This window comes from Synchiropus splendidus, chromosome 18 (genome assembly GCF_027744825.2).
Source record: "Synchiropus splendidus isolate RoL2022-P1 chromosome 18, RoL_Sspl_1.0, whole genome shotgun sequence".
NCBI classification, from domain to species: Eukaryota; Metazoa; Chordata; class Actinopteri; order Syngnathiformes; family Callionymidae; genus Synchiropus; species Synchiropus splendidus.
Window position 1 is genome coordinate 3,644,817 of NC_071351.1, and position 18,540 is coordinate 3,663,356.

An 18,540-nucleotide genomic window follows, 5' to 3' on the forward strand; every position below is an offset into this window, starting at 1 on the left:
GCTGAGACCACATTCATGTGGTCTCAGCGAACGTGAATGTGTGTTGACACATTCACGTTCAGGCTCTCTAAGCTTTGTATGCAAAGCATTTCTAAAGGTGCTATATAAATAAAGCTTCATCCTGATTTAGGTTTTCGAAACACCTGACAGACATTGAAAAGTGATGAGGCAAACTGAATTTGTCTCGCTATTGTTGACATGCAGATTAGATTCAAATTGTATATATTTAAGAAAGATATGACAAAAAAAAAGAAAAAAGTATTATTGGTATTGTATTATTGGGTAATTACAGCGTTTCACTTTCATTTCCTGGTTCAGAATCTGACCCCTAAAATTCTTCCCCTCTGTCGCCCCCGTCATAGCTAGAGACGTTAACTATATACGTAATGCCGTTGAACAAAAACGCATTTTCACCATTGAACCGAAAATGATACGAAGGCCGTCGCTGCGCTAATGGCCGCCATTACGGCTAGCGCTGCGGCCTATCGACACGTTCAACCTGTCGTGTTGTATACATGTAATTACGGCAAAGCAAGTCCGAACATGAACTCGATAAATCGTTATGTACGCTCCACCACGATAGCACGGGCGGATACACGTCTAAATCTAAATCGATTCCAGGTTGAGTTTTCACGTTTGTATGTTGTTATTGTTCGGAGGTGACGTCCCAGTTGTTAGCCGTGAGGCTAATATTAGCAGCACGCCATGTTGTAGATCGCGTTTATTGCAGATAATAATGTTTCTCGCTGTACGGTCACGATATATAACCCATTTAGGCGGTTTATTAAGCACTAAAATTTGGTTCACATCGCTTCAATGCGAAACAGTGAGCAAACATTCGGCCATAATCCGTGTTATGACCGAACCAGTGCTTCGTCTTCTGAACAAAATACAATTTAATTTGGATAAATGGTTTCATAATAGCTGTTTTTCACCAACCAAGGAGGGGTTACTGGGGATTTAGGGGCCTCCGTTTGTCTTTGTTTGCCGGCAGTTCCGCGGTGGGACAGCCCCTTGCGTCGCTCCACCAATGGCTCACTCCCGGCCGGCGAGGACGTCACTACTATCGGGTCGGGTTTAGTGGGACTCGGGGGAAGTCGGGACTCGTCTTCACTGTACGAGGACCGGCCACGGTAAGGCAACCTGTGCTCACACTCTTTCTACCCAGGGAAACACACATGCAATCCCTGTCATTTCCTACTTACATTGGCTGAATTTAGCCGAGGTTGCTTTTGGTAGACATTTCAGTTGTATGACTCAAACCTGTGGAAACAAAGACGAGAAAAGGGGGTTCGGGTGTTAACGTGACGATGGGAACGCGTGTCTTAACACGCTACTATCTTGTCACGCTGTTTTATTTCTGAATCGCGTGTCGGCAGTGTTCAACATAGAAGCATAGTCCACTATTAAAAGTCGGCTTTTCCTTGTGCGTTGGCCGACGCGTGTGCGTGTTGTGTTGCACCTCGCCACGCACCGGCGCTTCATGTCCGTGTGCGCTCAGTTTCGCTCGACCACCCAATCAAAAGTTTGTCTTTAAAGTTCTGTGCTCGAGACATTGGCGGCAAAATATAGTCAACGCGAGAGTTCCCGGACTTCATTGTATATGGGGAAGTAGGAGGAGTCGTTCAGGCTGGAGCTCAGGCAGTGGTCAAACACTGGGGGGTAGGTTTGGTCGAGAGAGGCGGCTTCTGGCCTCAGTCGTGGGGTCTGCGCCCCAAGAGTCACGCTTTCTGACAGTCATTCACTCCAGGCTGAGGATCCAGTTCTATACACACAGTCATTACAAACCGAGTTCTCACTGCAATGATGGACCAGCATAATAGGTTTGCAGCGTATTATGATGACATGATGATAAAGCTGCTCTTTTCTGCTCAGAGTACAAGATGGCCAGTCAGCTGGTGACCCCAGACTCCACCCCTCTCAGGTCTAGTCGCTTCCAGCTGGTGGCCTGGGTCAACAAGCTCCTTCAGACCAAATTCATGGACGTGAGACAGTTTGGTTCAGGTACGGCTGACATTATCGTCTGGCCGAGTAATGGCTATTCTCTTCCAAGTTGTCTAACTCAAGTTTGGTCCCACAGGGGCGGTGCAGTGTCAGATTTTGGACAGTGTCATACCAGGTTCAGTGGACTTGACCCAAGTCAGGTTTGCTGCTCAGAGCGAAGAAGACTGCACACACAACTTCTCCATCCTGCAGGACTCCCTGAGCAACTTCAACATCCCCAAGGTGGTTTCACTCCCATTCTGACGTGTCGCAGCTGTTCTGACTCTGACCCTCTGAACCTCAGACGTTTCCAGTGCCCAAGCTCATCAAGGGAGAGCTCCGCAGCAACCTGGAGACTCTTCGCTGGTTCCAAGCTTTCTACATGGCGAACGAGTCAGACGAGGCCTATGATGCTGTGAAAGCTCGAAACAAGCAAGACATCGTCCCACTGGTCCTGGAGAACAGTAAGGTGCTCCGAGCACTTCTCTGCTGTTCTTGGTTCTAAAGTTTGTTGTTCCAACAGGAAGTCCGGGAATGGATTCGGAGCCTGATTTGAACGGGTCCGGAAAGAAGTTGTACAACCAGCGCTGGGAGGAGGAGTTCAGCTGGGTGGAGCAGAGTCCTCTCGGGAAACAGTACTCCTTCTGCCGGGTTTGCCACAAGAACCTCAAGACAGCCATGAACGGAGTTGTGGACCTGAAACGGCACCAGGACTGTAAAAGCCATAGCAAGAAACTTGATTCGCCAAAAGCCCAAGTGCACCAGCCGAGCCTGCGCCGAGGCAGTGCAGCGACGCCAGAGACGTTGAGTCGTGGCATGGCAGAGCAAGAGGAGCCAGAGGAGGATGCTTCGGAGCCGGTGGGCAGGAGCAAGACCTGCAGCCATTTGGGTGTGGAGTTTATCAAGAAACACTCCTCACCTCCTCACAACTATCAGCACGAGTTCGTCACATCGATGGGCGAACGCAACCCCTACTGCCTGTACCTGTACGACGGCCAGAAACTGGACTCAGACCTGGAAGTTGCCGTGATTCTAGTTGGATTTTTGGACTTGCAAAAGTCCCGGCAGTGTGTCCGCTTTCTGGATGCCGTTGAGTCTCCGACAAGTGGGGCTGCCGTGGTGGCAGTCCTGGAAAAGTTCCACCTGTCCACTGACGACCTTGTGGCTCTTCACCTGTCTGACGAGAAGCAGGCTGCACAGGAGGTCTGTTCCCACCTGTGGGGGATCAACCCCAACATCGTGGTGCCCGGTCACCTCCGTGGACTCGCTGACGCAGCGTGTGACGCAGGAGTCCAGGTGCTTTCTGCTCCTGTCCGTCAGCTGATCGACGACCTCCATGCACATCACCTCTCTACCTCACACCAGATCCTGCCTCTCCAGTCTGTCTTCGACTCCAAGTTCCTCAGTAAGGAATTCTCTGGACTTAGTATCCACCTGCTGTTGTCCAGAATCCTGGCAGTGTGGGGGGACCTCCTGCAGTCCTTCAGGACCTGTGAAGACTCTGAGAAGGTTCAGCACATCCGCTCACAGCTCCAGAATCCTGAAATACAAGCCACGTTCATCTTCCTGGAGCAGGCCCTCAAGCCCTTGCACAGACTCCAGGACAGCACTGAGGCAGCAGCCGATGTAGAGCTGCCGCTCATCTACAGAGGCATCAGTGACCTGCTGAGCACCTTTGCCTCTCGCTTCCTTCATCAGAGCGCAGCTACCCGCTTCCTGGACGAGAACAACGTCCAGATCCTCCAGAACAACCAGTTCCACCTCACGGATTCTCCACTGAGTGTGTGTGGCAAGGCAGTGGAGGACTTCCTGGAGAAATCCAAATCGTCTGAGCTGTTGCCTCTGCTCCAGGAGAGGGCGCTGTCCTTCTACATCGCCACCACTTCAAAGATCTCTGAAGAGCTGCCTGTGAGCGCAGGACTCCTCAAAAGCATTGGCGACCTTCTGGACCCCATGTCATGGCGAACAGTGACCGTTGCTACAGTGCGAGAGCTCGGGACAAAAGTGGGGGTCTGCTGCTCCCCAAAGGAAGCCCTCCAGCTCGCCAGAGACTTTGAAGAAGTCAGGAAAGATGAGCCTCAGGCAGAGGAGAGGAAGAACGGTCACGCGTCAGTCTCACTGGGGAGTCACTGGGCGTCCATCTTGAAAGAAACCACATCCAAGTCTCTCTTCAGGAGGCTGGTTCTCACGCTTCTGTGTCTTCCATGTCCACCCCCTGATACCTCACTGGTTTTTACCCAGGTAAGTGCGACAAGCTCAAAACTCCTCTCTTTGATGTGTTTGTGAGATCTTCGTCTCAGGCTCTCCAGCAGCCCAGCACCACAGACTCCTCTGGTCCTGAGGCGCCGGTGAGCGTCAGAGTCAGCAACACCACGTGGAGTGACTCCCGGGCTGGTTTGCCTTCAGGACCGCGCTGCCCGCAGGGTTTCTTTCCGTGTGAAGTTGTTCTCAACCGACTGGACGGTACTAAACATTCGGCATCATGATTGGCACTTGTGAAGCACATGGCTCGCTGACCCCGATTCTGTTTGTCCGTACAGAGTCTCTGAGCGAGATTGAGGGGTTGAAAGTCTGCTGGGAAGTGGTGAGAGACAGTTCAGTTTTCATTATGATCCGGACCCACCTCACCGGCACCTGACTGTACTTATGGCCCTCCTGTCTGGCAGGCTCCACGAGGTCGACCCACCCGTAGCTGCTCCAGGAAGGAAGCCTACCAGGTGAGCTAGAAACCGCTCCCAACGTGGGCCAGAAGTGCGTGAGCCCTGGACGTGATCTCTGTGTGCAGGATGGGCGGGGCTTTGGGGTCGGGGAGCTGGTCTGGGGAAAACTGAAAGGCTTCTCCTGGTGGCCTGGATTGGTGATGCCCTGGAAGACCAACTCATCACCAGCAGGGATCAGGAGGGTGGAGTGGTTTGGAGACGGGATGTTCTCAGAGGTAGGAGCGTGTGTGTGTGTGTGTGTGTGTGTGGGTAGTTACCTGCGTTCTTGGTGGTCCAGATCTACACGGAGAAGCTCCTCCACTTCAGGAACTTCCGCCAGTGCTTCTGTAAGAACTCCTTTGCCAGCCTGCCCATCTACAAAGACGCCATGTATCAGATCCTGGAGGTAAGACCTGGCTGTGACCTGACCACGCGTACTGAGGCAGTAACCATGGCGATGTGTGCGCCCAGTTGGCAGGAGAACGTGCTGGTAAATCTTTCTCTGAAGCTGGAGGAGATCGAGCCCAGGAGATGAGGCTGATGGTGGACTGGGCCTTGCATGGCTTCCTGCCGAAGGGACCTGCGGGGTTCTCACCTCCAGGTATCACCTCTTGTGTGTCCCACGACCATCCCTTTTCTCACTCCGTTGCCTTTCAGGAGATTCTTCGTCCCAAGCTGACTCGGAGGACTCGTCTCTGTCCGACTATCAGCCTCCTGCCAAGAGGAAGTACGCCTTGAAAAGCAAGAGCTTGTCCGCCGGCTCCCGCTACTGCCGAGGTGAGTGCGCACACTCCAGCGGTGTTCTTCAGAGCTGCCTCTTCACTGGCTCTCCGTCCACTGCAGAACTGATCAGAAAGAAGCTGAAGGACGGTCTGAAGATTGAAAGTAAGTTGCTTGCTCCGGGTGGGTTGGGCCAGTCTCATCACCTGCTCCTGTTGATCCAGAGCTGTGTTTGCCGTGCGGCTCCACCGACGTGGTGTCTCCACACCCCATCTTCCAGGGTGGCCTCTGTCTCAAGTGCAAGGTGAGATTCCTGCAGCACTGCTCCTCTGCGGCACCTACTGACCCAGCTCTGCCTTCAGGAGAACTTCACCGAGACCTTGTTCCGCTACGATGAGGACGGTTACCAGTCCTACTGCACCATCTGCTGTGCTGGGATGGAGGTGGTTCTGTGTGACAACCCCAGCTGCTGCAGGTAGACCACCACGCTGCCCAGACTGGGGGGAGGGGTCCTCACTGACGGCTGGTCTCCCTCAGGTGTTTCTGTAAGGACTGTCTGGATATTCTGGTGCAACCGGGGACCTTTGACCTGATCAAGCAGCAGGACCCGTGGCACTGTTTCATCTGCAAACCCTCGCAGTGTCAGCAAGAGCTGCGGCTGAGGCCCGACTGGAGCGTCCGAGTGCAGGACTTCTTCGCCAACGACAGCGCCTTCCAGTTTGTGAGTCCAGGCTTCACTCTCGGCCGCTTCATAATTCAGTGACACTCCAAGAGAAGGCTTTGAACATGGTCTCCTCTGATCCCATCCGACCGCCTGTCTCCCAGGAGCCTCACCGACTGTACCCCTGCATCCCTGCCCACCAGCGCCGGCCGCTCAGAGTGCTGTCTCTGTTCGACGGCATCGCCACGGGTGAGTGACGCAGCGCCACCTGCCGCTGATGTCGCAGGCAGCTGACTGCTCTCGGGCTCCCGACAGGGTACCTGGTCCTCAAAGATCTGGGCTTCAACATCGAGCGCTACATCGCGTCGGAGATCTGCGAGGACTCCATCGCAGTGGGGATGATCAAGCACGAGGGCAGGATCCAGTACGTCAACGACGTCCGCACCATCACCAGGAAGCACGTGAGTCCCGGGCGGGAAGTTGGCCGCGGGAGGCGGGCCGTGTTAGTGAGCGTCTGTCTGTCACAGCTGGCGGAGTGGGGACCCTTCGACCTGCTGATCGGAGGAAGTCCTTGCAATGATCTGTCCATGGTCAACCCGCTGAGGAAAGGCCTCTTCGGTGAGCAAACATCCACATGCATACATGATGATGTCATACCCGGCACAAACCCCACCTCCTGTCGTCCTGCAGAAGGAACCGGCCGCCTCTTCTTCGAGTTCTACAGGATCTTGACCTTGCTGAAACCCAAGGAGGAAGAAGAGCGGCCCTTCTTCTGGTTGTTTGAAAACGTGGTTTTCATGTCTGCCAACGACAAGGCAGACATCTGCCGCTTCCTGGAGGTGCGGATGATGCCGTGGTCAGGGAGGCTGGGCAGCCTGGGTCACACAATGTGCCGTGTCTTTCAGTGCAACCCCATTTTGATCGACGCCATCAAGGTCAGTCCGGCGCACAGAGCTCGCTACTTCTGGGGGAACCTGCCCGGGATGAACAGGTACTGGACTCTCCAGCCAGAAGCCTGCGCCCGTCCTCGCTAACACGCGTTTGCTCTCAGGCCCGTGGCATCCTCGCTGGACGATAAGGTCATTCTCCAGGACTGTCTGGAGGTCGGACGGGTTGCTAAGGTACCAGAGCTCTGATCATGTGACCGCGCACAGTGACGCCGCCACTCACGCTTCCGGTCTCCACACAGTTCGACAAAGTGCGGACCATCACCACTAAGTCCAACTCCATCCGGCAGGGGAAGACGGGTCCGCTGCCAGTGAGCATGAACGGTCGGGAGGACTACCTGTGGTGCACGGAGATGGAGCAGTGAGTCACATGACCGCCTCGCAGGAAGTGAGCGCTGCCCACTAACAGGGTGGGCTGTGTGTCCCTCAGGGTCTTCGGCTTCCCCAAGCACTACACCGACGTCAACAACATGGGGCGGGCGCAGAGGCAGAAGGTCCTGGGTCGGTCCTGGAGCGTCCCCGTGATCCGGCATCTCTTCGCCCCCCTCAAAGACTACTACCAGTGTCAGTCCTAGTGATGACATCATCAGCAGATCAGGAGCAAGTCAGGAAACAGGAAAGGCCTTTTACATTTGCAACCAATCGATCCACAATCTACCTCAGATGCCATTTTTATCCTCTTATTTATGTTTCTGTCTTCCTGTGTGTGCAGACTGGCTGGTGCTGCTGGGGTCACTGCTGTTTTATTCTATAATCCAGTCTGTGAACTTTTTACTCGTTTTATCACTTGACATTGAGCGGTGTATTTTAAATGTCAGGCTTTGTTACTAATGGTGCTAAAGACAATTTAGGAGTGGGCCGCGTCCCATTTGTCCTGAAAGCTGTTTCCTCAGAACCCAAAGTGACAGCACTGTTCATGAAATGAGGCTGGACATTGCGTCTCTTCCACTGTGACAGGGTGCGTCGCCAGTGTGGACCCGCTGTGGAACACTGGGCAAAGTTGGTGCTAACTACTTGTTCTGGGCTGTTTTTTCAAATAAAAACTGAACCAACGTGATCTAATGGGTCGTTTTTAAGAGGAATCACAGACGTCAGAACATCAAGATAATGAACGTGTTTATTTTAAATATTTCATATTTTGGAAGTTTTTGTGTATTTTTATCAAACCATGTCTGTTTACATTTGAACCGTGGCTTTTGGCGCCCCTGGTGGAATCATTTACTCACGCTCCTGGCCCCTCTCAGCACCACGGGCACGGCTCAACGGTGGTCTGAGGAGGCGCCCACGACTGCCGTGGCTCTGTGGCGTTTGTCCGTGAAGCAAAGGGAGAGAGGGGCAGAGCGTCTGGAAGCACTGGTGCTGCAGTCATGGAGTTCACCCTGTCACAAAACCCTCTGTTCAGTCAGTGCCATCAGGACTCAAGCGGTCGCACCAGTTTACCGTGGTGGTTGTTTGGCTCTTCTGGTCCTGGCGTGTCCTGGCAGTGCGGCCCGGTTCTTCTCTGGGCCTCATGAAGCCCTTCTTCCGACTCATGCTGTCACTTCGGTGAAGGCTCGCAGCACACGGCGGTCTTGGTTGGACCTGGCCTGAGGCCTTGGGGTCACTTCTGGCCTTCTGGGTCTCAGCACGCCCGCTGACCCGCCTCAGAAACTCCGTCACCAAAGCGTAGCGTTGTGCAGGGGCCTGGTGGGTGTTGGAGGCTCTGGGGGACAGGCCTGCCACTGAGTTCTGACTGGAACTTCTGGAGCGGTCGGGTCGGCTCCGCGGTCTGTCTGAAGATGCGTGCGGACGGGGAGATCCCAAAGCTCGACAGGAAGCGGCTCTCAGTGGGGACCCCTCCGTCTGCAGACCCACACTCACCATGAGAGGCTTGGAATCCAGGCCCGGGTGGTGCTGACCCGGAAGACTCACACCGGAGCGGGTTCCCTACAGACGCCCAGAGAGAAGGAAATAAAAGCATGTGCTGAAGTGACAACAGGAATCACCACCTACCACAGTCAGGTGTGAGTCTGGACCCGCCGGAGAGGATCCAACACCAAGGTTCCTCTGTGCTGCCCGGACACGGCGGGCAGAGGGCGGGCTGAAGTAGATCCGCACCGCAGATCGTTCTGGGGCGGTGTGGCTCCTCTGGCTGAGGTCACGCTGGAGGTCAGGGAAACTGAGCGGCATCACAGGATGGTCCCAGGTCTTGACCAGATCTTCCCGGTCCACACAAGCGGCTTCCCGACTCACGTAGAGCCAGTTCTTCTTTGGTGCACCACAACAGCGGGCTCCTCTCGAACCTGTGGTTCCGCCCAGCTCCCTGACCTGAAGCCCATGCAGACGGAGGTGATCATGATCGTGTGTTGGAGAGGAGGTCCTGCACCTGCCTCACTCACCTCGTATATGCCGGCGCCACTTGTCTTCTTGTCTCGCACCTCAGCTCCAAAGGTGTCCAGCAGCTCCTGCAGGAGCAAACTGCTTCTTTCCCGACCCTGAAACACAGACCTCCATCATGTTCCAGTTCCTCCAGAGGGACAGGGGCATCACTACCTTCACATCTCTCTGTGAGCTGGTCCACTGATGCAGGATCCACAGGACCCGCAGGGACACTTGCATCTTCGGGTCGCTGCAATTCAGCTCTGGCTTTTTTGTGTGCTTCAGGTTCTTCATCACCTCCGGTAGTTGAAGAGTTTTTCCATCCTCTGGGTCTCTCTCAGCTGTAACACTAGCCCCGCCCATCAGGGCCTCCACCCTCTGATTGAGTTCCTGCAGCAGCACCAGCAGGAGCTCCAGCGCCTCGTCCGCGCCCCCTGCTGGTGCCCTCAGCAACTGAAGGGCTGAAGTCAGGATGCAGGCGTGATCCCTGAGGGCAGCGAGCTGCTGGTAGTCCGCGGCAGTCATGTGACAGCTCACTGCCGGGTTGCCATGGTTACAATCAGACGGGTCTTGTTCCCCACCGACCGGACCTTCCCTGGTGGTCAGGCTCACCGACTGCTCCTGCTCACTTCCTCTTCCGTCATCAGGTTTCCGTTCTGCCTGCACGGCGTTGACCTCTGACCTCAATTCGCGGTTCTCCACCTCCAGCTCAACAATTCGGCGGCTGAGCAGCACCGCCTCCTCCTCCACCAGCCTCAGGTGAGTCTTAAGCTCCGCCTCTCTGGAGCGCCGCGAGCTCTTCTTCCCCTGCGGCGACACGGGGGCGTCTATGTCCCCATAGGCGCCGTGGTAGCGCTCGAGCTGTCCGCGCATCGCCTCGCTCTCCGGCACCAGCCTCGCCAGCTTCTTGCACATCAGGGACAGTTCCTCTCTGGCGAAGTGCAGCTGGCAGTGGAGATCCGAGCTGTCGTCCTGCAGAGAGACATGGCAGGGGTGAAGAGGACGAGGATGGCGAAACGGTGGTGAAGAAAACAAACCTCCAGATGTTGGGAAAGCCTCCGCTCGGACTGAGCCCCCGACTGCCTGAAGCCCCTCTTCTTCAGTATCTGAAAACAGAGCTTCTGACTCACTTCAGCTGCATCAGTTTAGACCGACTCTCATGTGAAGCCAGAACCAGTGTAGCCAGAAGAGACGGTCCAAGCTTAGGGGCCATGAAGGAAGTGAAGTTCTGGTTCTGGTTCGAATCTTCTACATGTGGATCCAGGTTTTTAGTTTCTGGATTAGAGTCTAAATGGATTTGGATCAGAAAGCAGCTGGTCCAGACTGATCCTGGATTACCGCGGACACGTGTGGAAGGAGCGTTGCCATGGCAGCCGTAGACAACAGCCATCACGGCGTTTGTGGGTCAGTGTGTCGCCGGATCGGATGCCAGAACTCTTGCTGATCCAACCGATCCGCCGCTCCCGAGCGACACGCAGACAGCTGGGACATTCCTCTGACTGGGACCCTGGAGCCCGCGGCCTTGAACCCGCTTTCGTGTCAAATGATCCTGAGGAAGGGACAGCTGGACGTGTGACTGGGAGGGTCTGGCGGCGCCAGGAATTCCGCCGACATTCTTTATTTTCATTTTTAAACCCCGACAGAATTTCAGCTCGGAGAGGTTGAATGTTCCTGACGGTCACTGAAGGCAGCACGGCCGAACCGTGCTCCACAGAACCAGAGCTTGGGTCCTGGGTCTGCCCTGTGGACCACAGAGGCCCCAACACGGCCCTCCCATAGCTTTTCACTCAGATGACGTGAGAGAAGGCCATGGTAACCCACCTCTCTGGCCCGCTCCGCCTCCCCCTGCAGGACCTGGCAGGTCACCTCCAGCTGTTGTGTCCTCTCACGCAGTTCCTGGTTCTCCTGCTCCACCTGGGTGCTCTTGGAGCGGAGAGACTCCAGGTCTTGGAAGAGGCGAAGAGAGACGCTGCGGGCCACCTGAAGAACACACACTGAGCCCTCGGGTTCTTCAAGCGAGACAGTCGCGCCGGAGCCCTCCTCACCTTGACGTCGTGCTCCAGGGTCCGGACCACCTCCCCGTCAGCCGGGCTGCTCTGGGGCCCGCGCACGCTGCGGCGCTCCGCCTGGCGCAGCCGGTACTGCAGGATGCGGCAGGTCTTGTTGGAGTGCTCCAGCTGCAGCCGCAGCTCCTGCAGCTGGAAGAGCTCATCCTCCTGGAAGACGTCCCTCATCTCCAAGATCTCACAGCGGAGCTCCTCCACCTCGTCCTGGACACCAGCATGTGCTTTCCATAGTTCACATCACACTTGTTTCATGGTGTTGTGTACTTATAAGCACGTTTGCATTTAGTCAGCCACACGCTTGTCCACTGAATCATCTGGTCCCTTTCTGGGAGGTCAAATCTTACAGAGACAGCTGAGGTTAAATCTGCTCTAAGACGTGCTGTCACGTGGTCTCATGTTCTACACACACACACAGGTTAGTTTTAACCCTCAAACTGCCGTGGGGTCCGGCAAAAGGTCCCTACAAGTGTCGCTATTAAAGGTTCACAAACAAACTCTGGTTTTAAAGTTGCACAAAATATTCGTTTCCTAAATATTTGTTTCCTAAAAGCACACTGAACAATCTACTCCTGGATCTGTCCTGTGGTTTCCAGGCCTCCATGTGACTCCACACTGCTCTACACTGAGTCCGGCTCAGATGACTTCCCTCCTCATGCTGCCTGCTGACCAACTTCTCTCTGAGCTCATCTGCTTTGACGGCTCCCCTCAATTGCGAACAAAACCACCACTCACCTTCAGGTACTCGTTCTCGGACCTGAGCTCCTCCAGCTCTCGCAGGAGCTCCTCGGTGTCCCCCGCGGTCATCAGCTCCACGAACGGACCAGAGGAATTGGTGAGTGACGGACATCCAGGCAGCAGACCGGCTCCCTCCCCCGACGCCTCTCTCCCTGAGCCGGGGCCGAGGTCGCTGCAGGGGGAGTCCCGCTTGTTGCTCTCGGAGGTGCAGTCCGAGATCTCCGAGCTGCTGTCCGAGGCGGACAGCTTCCCCGCGGACACACATCCCGAGTCTTTGCTCAGATCCTCCGAAGCGTTGCTGGAGTCTGACAGCTTCCTCTGAGTCCCGGGCTCCCGACCAGAGGACACTTGTCCCGGACGCCTACCCGAGCCTCTCCGGTCCTCCTCCCGGGCCGGTGGAGGTGGACTCCGGAGCGGCTCTCTGCGCCTCCTCTGCAGGCTCCCGGTCTTCTTCCGGCTCCTCTCTTCTCTGTTCATCTTCACGTCAGTTGAGAGGTCGAAAAGCGGGTCCGAGTCCAGACGCTCATGGCCAACTTTCACCACCTCCCACTAAGTGATGAGTGATTTAAAGTAACGTTGTCAACAACTTCCGACTTTGATTTCAAAATAAATGCCGTACAAAGACAAGATGCCAAATTAAAATGATAAATATAAGACTCTATGTGAAACTGGAAAAAAAAACACTGCTAATATCTTCAGATTCGATGATAAAGCAACACAAACGAAGCACACATTTATCAAAAGAAGCGCTCACTGAGCTTTTATTGTGGAACCTAAACTTCCGGATTACGGCCGCTGTCAATCAACACTTTCACCCGATAATCTTGGATTAACTCATTAAAGGATCAATAATCAGATGTCAGTTGTTCACACCAGTGTCACTCCGGTTCGTTTGACGTCATAATGCCGGCTCAAGACTTTCCGCTATTTCTGACTTATAAGGCTGACGCGGGGCGCCCGCTGGTGGACAACAGCGCGTCCTCCACTGCGTTATTATTGCGCTTGAACGTTTTATTGGGGATTTCACCGGTGAACTGCGCTTCATGTATATTGTGTTGCTTTTCGAATTAATATAGATATATAAAATCAAGTCTGATTTGCTTTGGTGAAAAACATTTTAATCACATTCACAATGACTGAAACTCGATCAACGTCAGGCACTTTTGCACAATAAAAACGAAACCATGTGTCTTTGGGTTCACAAAGAAATAAATACCTGAGAAATGAGCAAACTTTCACAGTGAGAATTGAAACTGCATCGTCACAAACACGACAGGTGGACAGCCATAAATAACAGAAATCATTCAGCGTCTGTGTTCCTCAGTCACAGTGCACAGTGAAATGTTCAACGTCTGACAAAATCAAAGCACAGGAATGTGCCCAGGGAGGATCTCTAACATAGAGCAGCGTCACCACGCGCACAGGACGGCAAACATGGGGGTGGGGGGCGTGGCCTAACCCTGCTGCACCAGCCGCCGGTAGTGTGGCATGACTTTGCTGTCGGGCAGATACAGGCCCATCTCCAGCGCCACCAGCACCGGGAACTCCAGCGGTATCAGCTCCCGACGGTTAATCCGGAAACACTCCTCCAGCTTCTGCTCCAGTGGGGACACGGACACGTTATTCAACAGCCCACAATGCTTCTCATTCTCCCGGGTTGAACTCACATCTATCAGCTGTTTGACTTCAGGCTTCCGCAAGTCGCTGCTGATCTTGGCGGCGAGCAAGACGCAGGTCGCAGCCACCAACTTCCTGTTCTGCTTGTTGAGCCGACCCTGCAGCACCAGCTTCTCAAAGTAGACAAAAGCCATCGCTATGGTGACGGGCTGCAGGCTGCACTCCTCGCACACGGAACGCATCTCCCTCTTTAGGCTGCGGGCGGGTCACATGTCAGCCAGCTCGAGCCACACAAGCCCTTGCAGCACTCCCTTCTCTCACCTGCGGATCTTACTGAGCGTCAGCTGGATGTGAGGGAACTTCTCCCTGAAGGTCTCATTCATGTGCTTCTTCAGGTCTGAAGGTTTCACGTACTCCACCACCGTCGTCTGCAGAGCCAAAAGGCGGTCAGCGGCTCAACAACACAGTCAAGAACAGGGCGAGTTACCAGGTAGGAGGGAAAGACCAGGACCCTCTTGTGTCGTCCACAGGGCCACTGGGGGTCACTCAGCAGGTCGGGGTCGTAGTCAGCGCCCTCGTCCACACCTGCCACAGCACAGGCCTGAGTGGATGAACGGCAGCATGCGGGAGGTACACACCTACTCGAGTCAGACGTCGCTGTGCTTGCAGCATTCAAACGCGTCTTCTGCACGTTGCCACGGAAACGGGAGGGCAAGGTCTGAGAGGTGAGGCTCTCCGTCTTCAGTCTGGTCAGAGCGTTGGTGGGGAACAGGAACTGTGCGTACGACACCGTCTGAGGACCACAGGGGACTTAGAAAAATGATCACATGACCAGCGTCTCGGAGGACTGCCTACTTTGCCGTAAGGGCTGAGCTCCACCCCCTCCAGTGACGGCAGCAAGTCGACCGTGACCACAGATGACAGGCGCCGCAGCTCCGACTTGTGATCGCTGAAACAGAGCCACGAGGGTCAGGTGACAGGAGGGCGCTCTGGGGCGTGACGGCGGCGGCTGTTAGGACAAACAGGGTGCGGATGGAGGGTGGAGATGATACCTGAACTGAACAGCGCCTCCGTATGGCACCACTGAGAATGCAGCGTAAACAGAACGTCGGGAGCAAATCAGCAGAATCCTGCAGAAACACAGTCAACCTCGCGTCACGTGACCAGATGACGAGAGGTCATCAGTCATGCACCACAGTCGGCCCAAGTTATGCGAGTCGGTTATCTGCCGGGATGGCTGGATGGACACTGGTATGGCAACATGAAGATGACGGTGCTGATGCTGCTCTCACTCTGTCAGCGGGAGTCAGGCCAGACGGTTACCTGCAGCCGCGAGTGTCATACTGTCTCATGCTCTTGATGAAGTGGACCTTCTTCGGAACCCGGGGTCCCGGTGACCCCGACAAGTTCCTCGTCCTGCAGAGAAAGGACGCGGGAAATGAGGGGCATTTCGCCACCACTAACCTGCTGGTTCAGGACTCACCTTGGCCGCAAGTCCAGCGGGCTGAGGGCAGGTCCCGGAGTGGAGCGGATGCGGGAGCAGGATTGGTGTCTGACGGCCAGCGGAGACACCGGGGTGTCGGGGAGTTCCGCCACAGCGCCTCCTTCTAAAAATACCTCGTTGCTCAACGCCGCCGCTCCCGGGGTCATGACCAAGGAAGGCCTGGGGGGACTCGTCACTCGAGGGCAACTGGACGAAGGGCCACCGTCCGACTCCTTCACCGGGACTTCTCTTTCCGGAGGCGGCGCCGCGACGGCCGAGCAGTCTCGGTGTCTCAGCTCCTCGCCGGCTGAAGGTTCGCTTGTTCCTCCCGCAAGCGGACACGAAGGACGCCCGTCGAGAGAAATGTTGTTGAGGAACAGAAGTGCCGCTTGGCGCCGACGGGAATCCTTCGTCTTGCGCCGGTGCTCCCGAGCTGATTTGCCCGGTTTGCCGGCGGATTGAGGACCGCAGACGGCGGCCGCCATTCTGCTCTCGCTCACTGGTTTGTTTAGCCGGACACAACAAGGAAGCTGCCCTTCTGGCCCCGCCCACTCAGCAACCATTGGCGGAGAGACTACGATAAATTCGAGTAAATGCATAAGCGCTGCAAAGCGATTGGCTGTGTCAAAAAGGCCACCAGTCATTGGTGGAATGGACGGGATCTTCCTTGATCGTTGTCAATTTTAGATGAGAAAAATAGAACTTAAATTAGAATATATGGATAATATCCATCACTACAAGCAAAATACAGATGCTAACTGAAAATTTAATACAAACATTTTCTTATTTTTTTTACATGTAATATTGTTGGACATTTTAGATGAAGGGGAACTATGAATTGGGCGTTAATCCATTGACAAAATCAAAGATAAATGACACAAATTATTTTTTTCACCTCAATTTGCAATGTGAAAAATATACTGGAAAGGGAGTGCACAATTGGAGTGGACAGAGAATCAGAGATCTGAGAGTTAAATGGTCTCTAAGTATTTGACCTGAAAGTAGCAGACTGACATGAGACTTTCATGCGTCACACAAAACATGTCCGGAGGGTCGAGGAGATGAGAGCGCTGTGTCGATTTGTCATCTCTTTATTGGATCATTTTTAAGGCTTTTTGTTTGACACTTTGGTCACATGACCACTCAGCACCATATAGTCACCATGGAAACCATCTCTGGCTGTCTCACACACACGCACACACACACAGGTTTTAATTCATCAACTGATGGCTGATTCCTCCTGGTTGTAAATGTCACTTGACCATGAAGACCCCGCCTGCTCTTCCTTTCTGAAGGCCACGCCCCTTCATCTCCTCCTGATTCTCTGAGGGCTTCCTTCAGTCACTGAAGTCCAGGTGTTGCAGTGCTCCCAGAGTTTGAAGGTCACACGGTCGTCTCAAACTCCATGACCTCGGTGGGCGTGGTCAGACAGCGATACTGGATCTGCGGCGTCACCGGGGCAGCGCTCTCCAGCACCAGGATGGTCTTACGCAGTCGCCGGTCCATATAGTGGGCGTCTAAGGCGGGGTACTTCTTCCTCGGCAGGTCTATTCTGATGACGGGCCCCTCTGTCTTTGGAGAGAGGGGAGCCACCCGAGTTCGGGTCCCACGAGTCGGACGAACCTGAAAGACGTCCCCGTCCAGAGCCCGCCCCGTTTCCCTCTCTGAACCCTTAGTCCTTTGTAAGGTTCTCGGGGGGCTGCTCAGCAGGTCCGGGGCCAGACTGGACACCGGGGATGTTACCACCGGCTCCTTCTCCCACGTGGACGCCGGCCCGTCGGGGTGCAACAAGCAGTAGTAGACAAACATGAAGAAGGTCCCCAGGGCATAGCTGCTGGCCACCGCGCACACAGCCGTCACCGCCAGGAACTCCGTGGTCCATTGTCCCTGGTACTGATACCACACCACGGTGAGTGCCACATTCTCAGCGAAGACGGTGACGTTGTAGACCAGCATCCTGAAGCGAGTCGGACCCTCGCGTACGCTGAACCAGCAGAAGACGTAGATGACGCCCACCAGCATGTCGTAAATCACCTCCTTCCACTTAGAGGTGCAGAAGTCCGTCTCACCCTGGACGATCCAGAAGGTCATGACGCACCAGTGGGCCATGAGGAAGATGCAGAACTGAAGGTGGAAAACGGAGGCAAACAGGGCGAAGGCAAGCGCTCGAGCTCCGACGGAGAAGACGTGCCACAGGATGTGCACCAGGACGGCGTGGTAGGTGAGCGGCTGCTTGTCCTCTCTGGAGTCCCGCAGGAACTTCTGATAGGAGGACAGTGTCCAGGAGAGCGAGAGCAGAGACGCTGAGGCCGACAGACCTGAGGAGACCCGAGAGAGAAGTGAGTCTTGGCCCACTTGCTCGGAGTCCAGCCTGTGGGCGATCACTCACCCTGCAGAGGCAACACCTGCTGGCTCTGCACCATGATGGTCAGCTGCAGCACCAGCTGGGGGGCACTTTTCAGGAAGGACTCCAGCAGACGCAGCAGGTGAACGTCAGCGGTCTGGAACATGGTCCTCCAATAGTGGCGCTGAGGCGGGTCCCGGCAACAGCAGCTCTGCGCCCCGAGGTACAGGATGTGGATGAACCTGAGGAGACACAGCGTCAGATGAACTCACGGACGCAGACACGCTGCTTCGCTGCATCCAGACGGGCACACACACACGCACACACAGTGGAGGGTTCATCCCAGAATCAGGTCAGGGGGCGCTGCAGGGGTCCGGAGAGGTGGGGGGGGGTGGATGCTAATGTCAAACAATGCGATCCGCTGTCCTACCTCCAGACCTGCGACAGCTGGAACAAGTGGACGAGACCCAGAAAGAGCCACATGAAGAGCCTGCAGCAGCGGCGCCCGCCTCCGCGGGCGACCGGCCCGGTCAGCTCCGGGGCCGCGCCCCGCTCTCCGCTCTCCTTGGTGCTGAAGTCGCCGTGCTCCGCCGCGGCCACAGCTGCCGCCGCCGCGCTGCCGCTCTCCAGCGAAAGGTCGCAGATGAACCATTGGAAGCTGACGTTCTGGACCACCGCCGACGGGATCACCGCAAATACCAGGGTGAGCGCGAACCACCGGTACTGCTGTCGCAGGAAGTAGTCCGCCGACAGCCACAGGTCCGAGGCCGCGTCCCAGAAGAAGACCAGCAGGGAGCACAGCGTCCAGCAGCAGTCCGCGACCGAGTAGCGGAAGGCTTCGGGTCTGGGTGGACACTCTCGGGGGCCCTGGTTCCGGAGAGACACTGAGGTTCCGTCAGATTTAGCAGCCATGTTTGTTGATGGAGG

General features: G+C 55.3%; 4 protein-coding genes across 6 annotated transcripts; 1 reads left to right on the top strand and 3 right to left on the bottom strand.

Moving 5' to 3' along the window:
• The first annotated feature begins 738 nt into the window (after positions 1–738).
• LOC128749555 (uncharacterized) lies at positions 739–8,028 on the top strand. The gene is made up of 24 exons (XM_053849276.1): positions 739–1,133; positions 1,876–2,004; positions 2,081–2,226; positions 2,288–2,447; positions 2,507–4,224; positions 4,284–4,446; positions 4,524–4,567; positions 4,650–4,700; positions 4,769–4,918; positions 4,981–5,088; positions 5,154–5,283; positions 5,340–5,459; positions 5,526–5,567; positions 5,627–5,706; positions 5,765–5,877; positions 5,940–6,123; positions 6,228–6,312; positions 6,379–6,524; positions 6,591–6,681; positions 6,754–6,902; positions 6,969–7,054; positions 7,115–7,184; positions 7,253–7,371; positions 7,441–8,028. The coding sequence occupies exons 2-24, from the start codon at positions 1,884–1,886 to the stop codon at positions 7,583–7,585; spliced, it is 4,221 nt and encodes a 1,406-aa protein (XP_053705251.1). The 5' UTR covers positions 739–1,133; positions 1,876–1,883; the 3' UTR covers positions 7,586–8,028.
• A 103-nt stretch (positions 8,029–8,131) lies between these two features.
• On the bottom strand, positions 8,132–12,707 carry LOC128749931 (uncharacterized). The gene is made up of 9 exons (XM_053849953.1): positions 12,167–12,707; positions 11,414–11,638; positions 11,190–11,348; positions 10,406–10,474; positions 9,543–10,340; positions 9,389–9,484; positions 9,003–9,317; positions 8,451–8,936; positions 8,132–8,389 (listed from the first exon to the last, which is right to left on the bottom strand). Exons 1-9 carry the CDS (start codon positions 12,644–12,646, stop codon positions 8,270–8,272), a joined length of 2,748 nt encoding a protein of 915 aa, XP_053705928.1. The 5' UTR covers positions 12,647–12,707; the 3' UTR covers positions 8,132–8,269.
• Positions 12,708–13,275: 568 nt separating this feature from the next.
• LOC128749581 (CDK5 and ABL1 enzyme substrate 2-like) lies at positions 13,276–16,048 on the bottom strand. Of its 3 annotated transcripts, XM_053849314.1 has the most exons (9): positions 15,270–16,042; positions 15,110–15,202; positions 14,839–14,916; positions 14,642–14,735; positions 14,429–14,579; positions 14,274–14,371; positions 14,108–14,214; positions 13,837–14,041; positions 13,276–13,764 (listed from the first exon to the last, which is right to left on the bottom strand). In XM_053849314.1, exons 1-9 carry the CDS (start codon positions 15,911–15,913, stop codon positions 13,624–13,626), a joined length of 1,611 nt encoding a protein of 536 aa, XP_053705289.1. In that variant the 5' UTR covers positions 15,914–16,042; the 3' UTR covers positions 13,276–13,623. The 3 variants fall into 3 exon arrangements, with proteins under 3 accessions (XP_053705289.1, XP_053705288.1, XP_053705290.1); XM_053849313.1 differs by having other exon boundaries at positions 14,274–14,579; positions 15,270–16,048; XM_053849315.1 differs by lacking the exon at positions 14,839–14,916.
• A 316-nt stretch (positions 16,049–16,364) lies between these two features.
• Positions 16,365–18,525, bottom strand: LOC128749582 (XK-related protein 7-like). The gene is made up of 3 exons (XM_053849317.1): positions 18,044–18,525; positions 17,659–17,855; positions 16,365–17,587 (listed from the first exon to the last, which is right to left on the bottom strand). Exons 1-3 carry the CDS (start codon positions 18,523–18,525, stop codon positions 16,653–16,655), a joined length of 1,614 nt encoding a protein of 537 aa, XP_053705292.1. The 3' UTR covers positions 16,365–16,652.
• Positions 18,526–18,540: the final 15 nt, after the last annotated feature.